The following is a 13,527-nucleotide window of genomic DNA, read 5'->3' on the forward strand; positions in this document are numbered from 1 at the left end:
GGCAGGTCAAGGTCGGACGGACAGACACAGACGGTCAGACGGACGGAGGGACGTTCAGACAGACGGACAGAAGGACGGTCAGACGAACGGACGATTGCTCCCATCACCTCCCTACACACAGTGGGGGGGAGGGGGGGGGAGGCAGGTCAAGGACCGACGGACGGACAGACGGACGGACGGAAAGACAGACGGACGGACAGATCGACGAACGGTCAGACAGTCCGACTGGCAGTCAGACGGACCGACGGACGGACGGTCAAGGATTCCGTTGCGTACCGCATTTTGTGCATGTCCTCCATCGCGCGGGCAAGCTCCTGCTCGGCCCTCTCCGCCCGCCTCTCCGCCAACCGAGCGCGGAGACCCTCGTCGCGGATTCCCGCCTGGCGGATTCCCTCCTCCGCCTCATCCTCCTCCTGCTCCTCCTCCTCCAAAGCCCCGTCCACGTCTAAGCCGGGGAAACAAGGAAGAGAAAGCGCGCAGCGCACGGAGCACACGGAGCACACGCATCACACGCATCACACGCAGTACACGCGTCACATGCAGCACACACGCATCACACGCGTCACACGCAACACACGCAGCACACGCATCACACGCAGCACACACGCATCACACTCATCACACGCAGCACACGCGTCACACGCAGCACACGCGTCACACGCAGCACACACGCGTCACACGCGTCACACGCAGCACACGCAGCACACACGCAGCACACACGCAGCACACACGCAGCACACACGCAGCACACACGCAGCACACACGCAGCACACGCAGCGCACGCATCACACGCGTCACACGCAGTACACACGCGTCACACGCGTCACACGCAGCACACACGCGTCACACGCGTCACACGCAGCACACACGCGTCACACGCAGCACACACGCAGCACACACGCAGCACACGCGTCACACGCAGCACACACGCGTCACACGCAGCACACGCGTCACACGCAGCACACACGCAGCACACACGCAGCACACGCAGCACACACGCAGCACACACGCAGCACACACGCAGCGCACGCATCACACGCGTCACACGCAGCACACGCGTCACATGCAGCATCACACGCAGCACACGCGTCACACACGCAGCACACACGCAGCACACACGCAGCACACACGCAGCACCGGCAGTTGGGACTGCCCATCGTCGAGCCAACGCGAGCCCTCCCGCACCAAACGAGCCGCGTCGTCCATGAGCGGGTCGCGCGTTGGCGGTGGTGGAAATTCCACATTACTATGGCAGGGAGGCGAGTCTATCGATAAAACGACCATTGGTGTATTCCGCCCACCCCGCATCATCCCCACGGCAAAGTTGTACTCGTTGTATCGACCCTAGAGGGATGATGGGCCGATTCAACACCCCCCGGACGGACAGGTGGACAGATTGACAGACACACTGACAGACACACGGACAGACAGACACACAGACACACAGACAGACACACGGACACACAGACAGACACACAGAAAGACAGACACACAGACAGACAGACACACAGACAGACACACAGACAGACAGACACACAGACAGACACACGGACAGACACACGGACAGACAGAGACAGACACACGGACAGACAGACACACAGACAGACACACGGACAGACAGACACACAGACAGACACACAGACAGACAGACACACAGACAGACAGACACACAGACAGACACACAGACAGACAGACACACAGACAGACAGACACACAGACAGACACACAGACACACAGACACACAGACACACGGACAGACAGAGACAGACAGACACACGGACAGACAGACAGACACACAGACAGACACACAGACACACGGACAGACACACAGACACAGTCACACAGTTAGACAGACACACGGACAGACACACAGACAGACAGACACACAGACAGACAGACACACAGACAGACAGACACACAGACACACAGACAGACACACAGACAGACAGACACACAGACAGACACACGGACAGACAGACACACAGACAGACACACGGACAGACAGACACACAGACAGACACACAGACAGACAGACACACAGACAGACAGACACACAGACACACAGACACACAGACACACGGACAGACAGAGACAGACAGACACACGGACAGACAGAGACAGACAGACACACGGACAGACAGACACACAGACAGACACACAGACACACGGACAGACACACAGACAGACAGTCACACAGTTAGACAGACACACGGACAGACACACAGACAGACAGACACACAGACAGACAGACACACAGACAGATACACAGACAGACACACGGACAGACACACAGACAGACAGAGACAGACAGAGACAGACAGCTGGACACACGGCGGACATACGGAGAGAGGAGGACGGTGAAAGAGAGGGACAGAGCTAATTTACAGGCGCTTCAAACCCTCGCTTGTGAGAGGATCGCAAACTCTGAGAGTCACAGGGCACGGGGCCTACAAGGGAGCGAGCGTCAAGTGTCAAGTTGAGGGGCATGGCGCGGGGTCGGCCGGAGGGCGCAGCAGGTCCGCTATTTTTATTTCATTTTTTTATTTTACCAGAAGCTACCTGGCAATCACAAATGATTGCTCGACAAAGCAGAGGTCGCAACCGGGTACCCGATACCCGTACCCTACCCGATACCCGGCTACCCATACCCGACCGGGTACGGGTACCCGTTTGCGACCCTGGTGCGGCCGGGTACGGGTACGGGTAGACCGTGAGTCACTGGTGAGTCACCGTTTGTCACTCATTTCCCAACGTCTTGTCTCTTCTCACAATTCAAGTTCCTAGAATAAACCCACCCGCGCCTGCGACATGGCTTCATCCCAGAGGTCGCAATCAGGTACCCGATACCCGTACCCTACCCGATACCCGGCCGGGTACGGGTACGGGTAGGGTACGGGTACGGGTACCCGTTTGCGACCCTGGTGCGGCCCGGTACGGATACGGGTAAGACACGCAAACTCCAAATATACAATAGCAGACGTCAGGGTTGGGATCAAACCCACGACCTCCTGCGCACCAGGCGAGGTAGTTAACATCTCCTAGCCACCGTGGGGCTCCTGCCTTGCGGAGTCGTTTGAGGGAGTGGGTGGAGCGGTCGAGTGTGGAGCGGCTCGTCCACTCACCGTGGGTGAGCAGAAGGTCGTCCTCCAGGGTGGACGTCAGGAACCGGTCGCTCACCCAGGGTTGAGACTCGCGGGGAGAGAAGAGGAGGTCACGGGGTGACGGGCCCTGGGAATACGGCCACGTCACCGTCAGCAAGATCAGCGTCGTCATCATCATCAGCAGCAACATCATCAGCAACATCATCAGCAACATCACCAGCAACATCATCAGCAACTCATTATTTTTTTATTTTATTTTATATATTTTTTTATTTTATTATTTTTATTAATTTGATGTTTTACCTACCTGGTGACTTTACCGAAAAAACCTAAGAATATGAATCCTTGCAGTCACGAAAGCTTCAAATCTAGAATCATCAGCAACATCATCAGCAACATCATCAGCAACATCATCAGCAAAATCAACAGCGACATCATCAGCAACATCATCAGCAATATCATCAGCAAGATGAGCAACAGCATTAACATTCTAGATTTGAAGCTTTCGTGACTGCAAGGATTCGTATTCTTAGGTTGTTTCGGTAAAGTCACGTAGGTAAAACATCAAATTAATAAAAGTAAAATAAAAATAAAATAAAAATCACGACGTTTCGGAGGCAACACAAGCTTCCGTCTTCAGGTGGAACCGTCACAGCACGCTTGCTGTATCAAGTGAGAGAAATATGAATCCTTGCAGTCACGAAAGCTTAAAAATCTAATTCTAGATTTGAAGCTTTCGTGACTGCAAGGAATCATATTCTTAGGGTTTTTCGGTAAAGTCACGTAGGTAAAACATCAAAATTAATGAAAATAAAATAAAATAAAAATCACGACGTTTCGGAGGCAACACAAGCTTCCGTCTTCAGGTGGAGCCGTCACAGCACGATAGCTGTATCACGTAACTTGAGTAACTTTACCGAAAACCTTAGAATAAGCATTAACATCATCAGCAAGAGCACCACCACCATCATCATCATCATCGGTAAGATGATTGTCATCACATGCAGCAGCAGCATCATCGTCACCACCATCATCATCGTCGTCTTCGTCGTCACGATCAGCAGCAGCATCAACATCACCGTCGTCATCACCACCATCGTCGTCATCTTCGTCGTCACGATCAGCAGCAGCATCAACATCGTCGTCGTCATCACCACCACCATCATCGTCATCTTCGTCGTCACGATCAGCAGCAGCATCAACATCATCGTCGTCATCACCACCACCATCATCGTCATCTTCGTCGTCGTCACGATCAGCAGCATCAACATCACCGTCGTCATCACCACCACCATCATCGTCATCTTCGTCGTCGTCACGATCAGCAGCAGCATCAACATCATCGTCGTCATCACCACCACCATCGTCGTCATCTTCGTCGTCGTCACGATCAGCAGCAGCATCAACATCATCGTCGTCATCACCACCACCATCATCGTCATCTTCGTCGTCGTCACGATCAGCAGCATCAACATCACCGTCGTCATCACCACCACCATCATCGTCATCTTCGTCGTCGTCACGATCAGCAGCAGCATCAACATCACCGTCGTCATCACCACCACCATCATCGTCATCTTCGTCGTCGTCACGATCAGCAGCAGCATCAACATCGCCGTCATCATCACCACCATCGTCGTCATCTTCGTCACGATCAGCAGCAGCATCAACATCATCGTCGTCATCACCACCATCATCGTCATCTTCGTCGTCGTCACGATCAGCAGCAGCATCAACATCGCCGTCATCATCACCACCATCGTCGTCATCTTCGTCACGATCAGCAGCAGCATCAACATCGTCGTCACCACCACCATCGTCGTCATCTTCGTCGTCGTCACGATCAGCAGCAGCATCAACATCGTCGTCATCACCAGTTGACTTGGTACGTAACGCAGCGCGCTAAACCGCTGCGCCACCGCTCCCCACACAGACAGAAACAGAAGCGCACACACAGACACACACGTGTGAGCTGCGTGCGTACACACAGACACACGTGTGAGCTGCGCGCGTACACACAGACACACACGTGTGTGAGCTGCGTGCGTACACACACAGACACACGCGTGTGTGAGCTGCGTGCGTATACAGACACACGCGTGTGTGAGCTGCGTGCGTACACACACAGACACACACGCGTGTGTGAGCTGCGCGCGTACACAGACACACGTGCGTTACATAATCACGCGAGCGGAAGGAGACTTACGGTGTTTCTGATGAAGTTGACAATCCTGATGTAGTCGTAAAAGTCCAAGCCTGGAAAATAGAATGCGTGCATCATTTACGGAGTCACACCCAAGCAGCAGCATCATCATCAGAATCAGAATCAGCGGCATCATCATCAATCTTAATTTTGGAGCTTTCGTGACTGCAGGAATTATTCTTTGGTTCTTTCGGTAAAGTGACGTGTAAAGATAAAATAAGAAATTAAATAATGGCACACGACGACGTTTCGATTGCAACACAAGCAATCGTCGTCAGGTGTACATGAAATAGCAACAAAAAATTCTAACCAGAAAAACTATAGACAGGACATATAAGCAGACAGATATCACCAAGATACACAGAGAGAGAGTAACACAGGCACAGAGAGGGGGATCGTCTCTGTGGCGAGGCCTTAAATAGACAGAGAGGGGGCGGAGGCAGAGAGAGGGAGGGGTTAGAGAAAAAATGACATGTCAATGAGTACGAAGAGCGCGTGCTAAAGTACGCAGGCTTGAACATTAGGAGAGAGGGAGAAAGAACACACTGAATTAAATAACCTAGCAAAATATCGAAATGTTATGTAATACGACACAGAGAGTCGGTCAACACACAATTAACGCATAGCCTGGTCGATTACGTATTTCAAAGATTGCTAAGTTAGAAGTTAAGTGTGAAAATCATCATCATCATCAGCCGCACCTCCGATTCAGCACGGTCGGCTACGTATGGCGCAGAAGAAGTTCCAACATAACGCAACGCAAAGCCGGGTCCCTCTCCACCCTTCGCGTCCACACTGTTCCACAATCAATTCCGCTACGCCATGTGAAATCATTTCATTGCTCCATCTCCGCTGTGATCGAGGCCTCCAACCCGACCCCTGTATGTACGTTGAACTTCTTTCGCGCCGTACGTAGCCAACCGTAGCTAATCGGAGGTGCGGGGGGAAGGACAACAAACTATGGGTCTCTACGTGAGTCTACGGGTCTGTGTGTGAGTCTATGGGTCTCTGTGTGAGTCTATGAGTCTCTGTGTGAGTCTATGGGTCTCTGTGTGAGTCTATGGGTCTCTGTGTGAGTCTATGGGTCTCTGTGTGGGTCTATGGGTCTCTGTGTGGGTCTATGGGTCTCTGTGTGGGTCTATGGGTCTCTGTGTGGGTCTATGGGTCTCTGTGTGAGTCTGTGGGTCTCTGTGTGGGTCTATGGGTCTCTGTGTGGGTCTATGGGTCTCTGTGTGGGTCTATGGGTCTCTGTGTGAGTCTGTGGGTCTCTGTGTGAGTCTACGGGTCTCTGTGTGAGTCTGTGGGTCTCTGTGTGAGTCTGTGGGTCTCTGTGTGAGTCTGTGGGTCTCTGTGTGAGTCTGTGGGTCTCTGTGTGAGTCTGTGGGTCTCTGTGTGAGTCTATGGGTCTCTACTTGAGTCTATGGGTCTCTGTGTGAGTCTATGAATCTCTGTGTGAGTCTATGGGTCTCTGTGTGAGTCTATGGGTCTTTGCGTGGGTCTATGGGTCTCTGTGTGAGTCTATGGGTCTCTGTGTGAGTCTATGGGTCTCTACTTGAGTCTATGGGTCTCTGTGTGAGTCTATGAATCTCTGTGTGAGTCTATGGGTCTCTGTGCGAGTCTATGGGTCTCTGTGTGAGTCTATGGGTCTCTGCGTGGGTCTATGGGTCTCTGTGTGAGTCTGTGGGTCTCTGTGTGAGTCTATGGGTCTCTGTGTGAGTCTATGGGTCTCTGTGTGAGTCTATGGGTCTCTACTTGAGTCTATGGGTCTCTGTGTGAGTCTATGAATCTCTGTGTGAGTCTATGGGTCTCTGTGTGAGTCTATGGGTCTGCGTGTGAGTCTATGGGTCTCTGTGTGAGTCTATGGGTCTCTGTGTGGGTCTATGGGTCTCTGTGTGAGTCTATGGGTCTCTGTGTGGGTCTATGGGTCTCTGTGTGAGTCTATGGGTTTCTGTGTGGGTCTATGGGTCTCTGTGTGGGTCTATGGGTCTCTGTGTGGGTCTATGGGTCTCTGTGTGGGTCTATGGGTTTCTGTGTGGGTCTATGGGTCTCTGTGTGGGTCTATGGGTCTCTGTGTGGGTCTATGGGTCTCTGTGTGAGTCTGTGGGTCTCTGTGTGAGTCTACGGGTCTCTGTGTGAGTCTGTGGGTCTCTGTGTGAGTCTGTGGGTCTCTGTGTGAGTCTGTGGGTCTCTGTGTGAGTCTATGGGTCTGCGTGTGAGTCTATGGGTCTGCGTGTGAGTCTATGGGTCTCTGTGTGAGTCTGTGGGTCTCTGTGTGAGTCTATGGGTCTGCGTGTGAGTCTATGGGTCTCTACGCGAGTCTATGGGTCTCTGTGTGAGTCTATGGGTCTCTGTGTGGGTCTATGGGTCTCTGTGTGGGTCTATGGGTCTCTGTGTGAGTCTATGGGTTTCTGTGTGGGTCTATGGGTCTCTGTGTGGGTCTATGGGTCTCTGTGTGGGTCTATGGGTCTCTGTGTGGGTCTATGGGTTTCTGTGTGGGTCTATGGGTCTCTGTGTGGGTCTATGGGTCTCTGTGTGAGTCTGTGGGTCTCTGTGTGAGTCTGTGGGTCTCTGTGTGAGTCTGTGGGTCTCTGTGTGAGTCTCTGTGTGAGTCTATGGGTCTGCGTGTGAGTCTATGGGTCTGCGTGTGAGTCTATGGGTCTCTGTGTGAGTCTATGGGTCTCTGTGTGAGTCTATGTGTCTCTGTGTGAGTCTATGGGTCTGCGTGTGAGTCTATGGGTCTCTGTGTGAGTCTATGGGTCTCTGTGTGAGTCTATGGGTCTCTGTGTGAGTCTATGTGTCTCTGTGTGAGTCTAAATATGCATGTACATTGAACTTCTTTCGCACTGTACGTAGCCCACTGTGCCAAGCGGAGGTTTACCGTTGGCCTTGAGGCTGTGCAGGAGATGGAAGTCGTGGGCCGTGCTGCAGTGGAGCAGCGTCTCGTCTGACGAGCCAAAGGTCCTGCGCAAACCACCACCACCATCATCACCATCATCATCGTCGTCGTCGTCATTGTCGTTCATGTCGACTCTTCATCATCATCACGCTTGTATGATTGTCGGACTTCTTTGGCGCCGTACGTAGCCGGCAGTACGGGCCTATCGGCACGGGTCTATCGGTAGAGGCCTATCGGCCCGGGCCTGTCGGTTAAGGCCTATCGGTAGAGGCCTATCGGTAGAGGCCTGTCTGTACAGGTGTATCGGTAGAGGCCTGTCTGTACAGGCGTATCGGTACAGGTGTATCGGTACAGGCGTATCGGTAGAGGCCTGTCTGTACAGGCGTATCGGTACAGGTGTATCGGTACAGGCCTATCGGCACAGGCCTGTCTGTACAGGTGTATCGGTACAGGCGTATCGTTACAGGTGTAACGGCACAGGCCTATCGGCACAGGCGTATCGGTACGTATCAACACGCCCGTATCACTGATACATCACGCATCTACACAGCAGCCATCGGTATTTCAGCGGTACCCCCACCTCCTGCTCGTCGCGTGACCCCCCCCTCTCCCGCCAGAGGTTTGCAAACGGGTTTTTATTCCTTACCCGTACCCGTACCCGGCCGCACCAAGGTCGCAAACGGGTACCCGTACCCATACCCTACCCGATACCCGGCTACCCGTACCCGGCCGGGTATCGGGTAGGGTACGGGTACGGGTACCCGATTGCGACCTCTGGGATGAAGCCATGTTGCAGGCGCGGGTGGGTTGATTCTAGGAACTTGAATTGTGAGAAGAGACAAGACGTTGGGAAATGAGTGACACACGGTGACTCACCAGTGACTCACGGTCTACCCGTACCCGGCCGCACCAGGGTCGCAAACGGCTACCCGTACCCGGCCGGGTACGGGTAGCCGGGTATCGGGTAGGGTAAGGGTATCAGGTACCAGGTTGCGACCACTGCTTCCCGCCACAGCAGCCCTATCAGCTGACCGCGTACCCCCCTTAAGTAACTCTGTAAAATACCCCGAAAAAAATTTGAACGATTTCATAAATTCATCCGAATTGCATCGACGCGCGTAACTCGCAAACCGAGACGTTGAGTTCGAAACGCTCGCCAACCAAAATGACGAGGGATCGGCGAGATATTAAACGCCGGGTGAATGTAACCGCTGCACGCTCGTTTGACGTCCAGGGAAGACGCGTCGCCACCGTGGGAGAGCGGCAAGCCTTGGGCAACACTGACCCCAAGTGGAATATTGTGAAAAGTTCTACTTTACGAACGAGTCACGCACTCGGAATTGGGACCGAACTCATCGCGCCGGCGACGCAGCCACGGTTTGTAGTGTAACGATCGGAGCTGAGCGACGGAAAAACCTCGTCAATTCGGTATTTGATCATTCGTAATCGGGGACAGTTCGGCACGGGTGCGCTTTCGGCATACGTACGGTGAATTAGCAACTCGCCACGGGACGAATTGCCGTGCCGAGTGGTCCAATTTCGGCAGAGAACGTGGAACGACGCGGCTCGCCACGACCAAAACAACGACTCGGTCTGGTGGCAGCACGCGTGGCGAGCGTGAGTGTAGACTCGTCGCTTTAGACTTCACCTTATAAGAATCGGGTTTTTGTCCCCTTTTTTCTGGCGACAAAACTGAAACCTTTTTACAAGACTCGTCTGTTTAAAGCTTTCGTGACTGCAGGGATTCATCTTCTTGGTTCTTTCGGTAAAGTCACGTAGGAGGGAAAAAATAAAATAATAAAACTAAAACAATAACATTCTCACGACGTTTCGATTGCAACACAAGCAATCATCATCAGGTGTGAAAACCACAGCAAGAAAATTAGAAAAAAGTAGCTTTTTTTATGCCACTTTTTTTTTATTTTTTCAAATTTTCTTGCTGTGGTTTTCACACCTGATGATGATGATTGCTTGTGTTGCAATCGAAACGTCGTGAGAATGTTATTGTTTTATATATTTTTTATTTTATTGTTTCCCTTCTACGTGACGATAGGGCCCATTTGCAAAAGTGCTAAAAAAAAATCTAAAGTATGATCGCCATTAGAATCGTTTTTTTGTTCTTACTGATCACAGAAGAGACACGTGACCTTGGGGGCTTGGTCCACATCAGTCCCAGAGTCCATCGCTGGTTCTTCCCCGTCGGAAGAGTCCGAAGACTCGACCCAGTCATCTGTAACGAGGGAGGGGGAGGAGGAGGGGGGTTCACCGATTTAACGAGGAACAAAAAAAAATTACCTTTTTGGTTGTTTTTGTTTGTTAGACGCAGCTTAACCATGGGATACCTTTCTATGTGCCAGTATCAAAGCATGGAAATTAAGAGGAGGCGTTAAGCCTTTCTCGCAATAAAACAGGAGGTTCATAATCAAGGTTTTACTGGTAGGAACCTCCTGGTTACACCAGCCCACAGGGGATTATTGTGTCCGTCGTGCAGGGAGGGGCTGGGTGAGGAGGGGCTGGGTAGGGAGGGGCTGGGTGGGGAGGGTGGGGCTGGGTGAGGGGAGGGTGAGGAGGGGCTGGGTGGGAGGGTTGGGGCTGGGTGGGGAGGAGCTGGTCACCCCGTGGTGCCCTTATAAAACTCAACGTTTAACCTACTCACGCCGGCTTGTGCCCGCCCTCACAGTCGGGCATATTTGCGGAATACACCACGCCGCCATTGACCCTGCAGGCCATTGACCGAGCAACCCAACGTTCCTACCAGCTCCCTCCGCAGGAGGAATGTGTTTCGGTTAGATCGCGTGAGTAAAATTGTGTCATAACCCTCCACCACCCGACACAGCCAGTAAGGTATGTCACGTAAACAACACGCCAATTGAGTTCAGTTTCATTTATTAGTTAGAGCCCTGTGAGCCATTCTGCTCTTGAGTCGGGTGTAACCGCAACAAACAAAAACATGAACAAGAAAACATCTTAAAGTGTTGGAAAGTAAATCCACAACATTTGCAATTTGAGTAGCAGGACGTTTCGCTGGTAATGACATCAACCAACATCAACGGGCGATTTGCCAGAAAAGTGAATAAATTCACCTTCTTGCGGTCTTAAATAGAGCGGGACAATGTCATCACTGAACCCATCAAGTGCAGAGATCAGAGGCGGAGGAGGGGAGGTTTTTGTAATTATATAATCGATCAGTAATCAGTTAATTAGCATGTGTTTCCTCTATAAGGAATTGTAATTGTAAGATGTATTACTTCATAATACACATCCAGGCCGCACTAGTCTGTAGCTGTCAAGAGCGGTGAAAATGATTTGTATTTTGTCAATTTCAATGGATTCTCCAATTAGTCTCGGCCAGTAATAATCATCTTCTTGGTTCTTTCGGTAAAGTCACGTAGAAGGGAAATAATAAAATAATACAAATAAAACATAATAAAATCATTCTCACGTTTCGGCCACAACGCAAGCAAAGACGCTGTCTTCTCGACAAACCTGTTCTTCACCTGAGGATGGCTGCTTGCGTTGTGGCCGAAACGTCGTGAGAATTGTATTTGATTATGTTAAATTTTTATTATTTTATTATTTCCCTTCTACGTGACTTTACCGAAAGAACCAAGAAGATGAATCCCTGCAGTCACGAAAGCTTTAAACAGTAATAATTAGTTTTACACAACACTTCAACATGATCAAAATCGAGTGTCCTTGTTGGCAATCATGTTGTGCAACTGCCAACAGTTGAGTTTGAGAAAATTTAATATTTCTTTGGTATTCTTTTAGCGTTATGCTGTTACGTCCCGTCTGTCAAATGAAAGCATCTGCCACAGAAGCAATGAATCCGATACACACCTTCTGTTGATAACACTGGTCCAAAAAAAAAAACATTTTTTCTGGCCTGGACTTTTGCAGCTGTTTTAGACTAATTTCAGGGTGCTGATTCCAAATCTGATCTCAGATTTGCTCTATCACATCTCATTTTTATGCTATCGGCATACCCCATTTTCATTGATTTTACCCAAAATTAACTCCGTCACTTATGATTGCAAGTTGTTGCGAGTCAGTGACTGCTTTAGTGTTAAAATATGGTGCTGTATTTTTAGGATGGTGTGTTTATAATATCATTTTAAGTAGATATCCACATTTATTTAATATTTTTCTTCTGCAGTTTTTATTGAAAATGCAATATTTGATATCTCAAAAACCTGATGTGATAGGCAAAAACTGATGCCAGATTTGGAATCAGCACCCCAAAATTACCTTAAAACCGTTGGAATACCTGATGCCAGAAAAAGTGTGTTGACCAGTGTTATTTAGGCAATTCATCTTTAGTACAATATTCTTGGTTCTTTCGGTAAAGTCACGTAAAACAATAAAATTCTCACGACGTTTCGATTGCAACACAAGCAATCGTCATCAGGTGTGAAAACCACAGCAATAAAATTAGAAAAAAAAGTGGCAGTTTAAAAAAAACGCTACTTTTTTCAAAATATCCAGGAATGGGAGTGTTATGCACATTGGACATGTTTGTACGTGGTGTCATTCAGAAACCGTTTAAAATATAAGAGTGCGGGGTTTTTTGTTTCATAAAGCGATAGACGCCAAATTAAATAAAAGCGAGAACCATTGTTGTATCTTTAATTTTTTTGAGATATTTCGGATTTAAGCAGTTTTGAACGAAAAAAAACAGCATTTGATGTTCACATCTAAAAAAAATTGAAAACGGTAATATAGCACTTCTCCTTATCGATAATGAATTTCATTAATTTTACTAAACAAATAACGGAATATAAATGGAGCCGTTTCCGATGGTTACGTCTTTAAATATAAGAAGTCGAATCAGGAAGCCGTCAACAATTTTTGTGCTTTTTTTTGGCTGAAAATTAAAAAATTTGGGAGTAAAATGTTAGTGGTCTGATCATAGATGGAAAATTGTCAAAAAAATCGTATCAGGTTAACTTAAAATTTCGATTTAAAGCTTTCGTGACTGCAGGGATTCATATTCTTGGTTCTTTCGGTAAAGTCACGTAGAAGGGAAATAATAAAATTATAAAAATATAACATAATAAAATTCTCACGATGTTTCGACTGCAACACAAGCAATCATCGTCATCAGGTGTGAAATCCACAGCAAGAAAATTTTAAAAAAGTGCTGACGTTTGGGAAAACCCCTAGGTCGGCTCAGTCGACATAGGGGAAGTCCAGGCACGGTTCAGACGTCACTGATGTTGGTCGCGATCGGAAATCGAACCCGGTTCGCCAGGTACGAAGCGCAGCGCGCTAACCGCTGCACCACTACTCCCTATACACACAGTACACACACAACACACACAGTATAC

The 13,527-nt window shown here is 49.7% G+C and overlaps 1 protein-coding gene across 1 annotated transcript in view; it reads right to left on the reverse strand.

Moving 5' to 3' along the window:
- The window catches only part of PRMT3 (protein arginine methyltransferase 3), a 61,342-nt gene that overhangs the window by 47,067 nt on the left and 748 nt on the right, over positions 1 to 13,527 (reverse strand). The window contains exons 2-6 of the mRNA XM_078882195.1: positions 10,325 to 10,430; positions 8,183 to 8,265; positions 5,308 to 5,357; positions 3,123 to 3,228; positions 277 to 445 (exon numbers count right to left, since the gene is read on the reverse strand). Coding sequence (XP_078738321.1) covers positions 277 to 445; positions 3,123 to 3,228; positions 5,308 to 5,357; positions 8,183 to 8,265; positions 10,325 to 10,430 — 514 coding nt within the window. The remainder of the gene's footprint in view (positions 1 to 276; positions 446 to 3,122; positions 3,229 to 5,307; positions 5,358 to 8,182; positions 8,266 to 10,324; positions 10,431 to 13,527) is intronic.

This window comes from Lampetra fluviatilis, chromosome 64 (assembly GCF_964198595.1).
Source record: "Lampetra fluviatilis chromosome 64, kcLamFluv1.1, whole genome shotgun sequence".
Lineage (NCBI taxonomy): Eukaryota > Metazoa > Chordata > Hyperoartia > Petromyzontiformes > Petromyzontidae > Lampetra > Lampetra fluviatilis.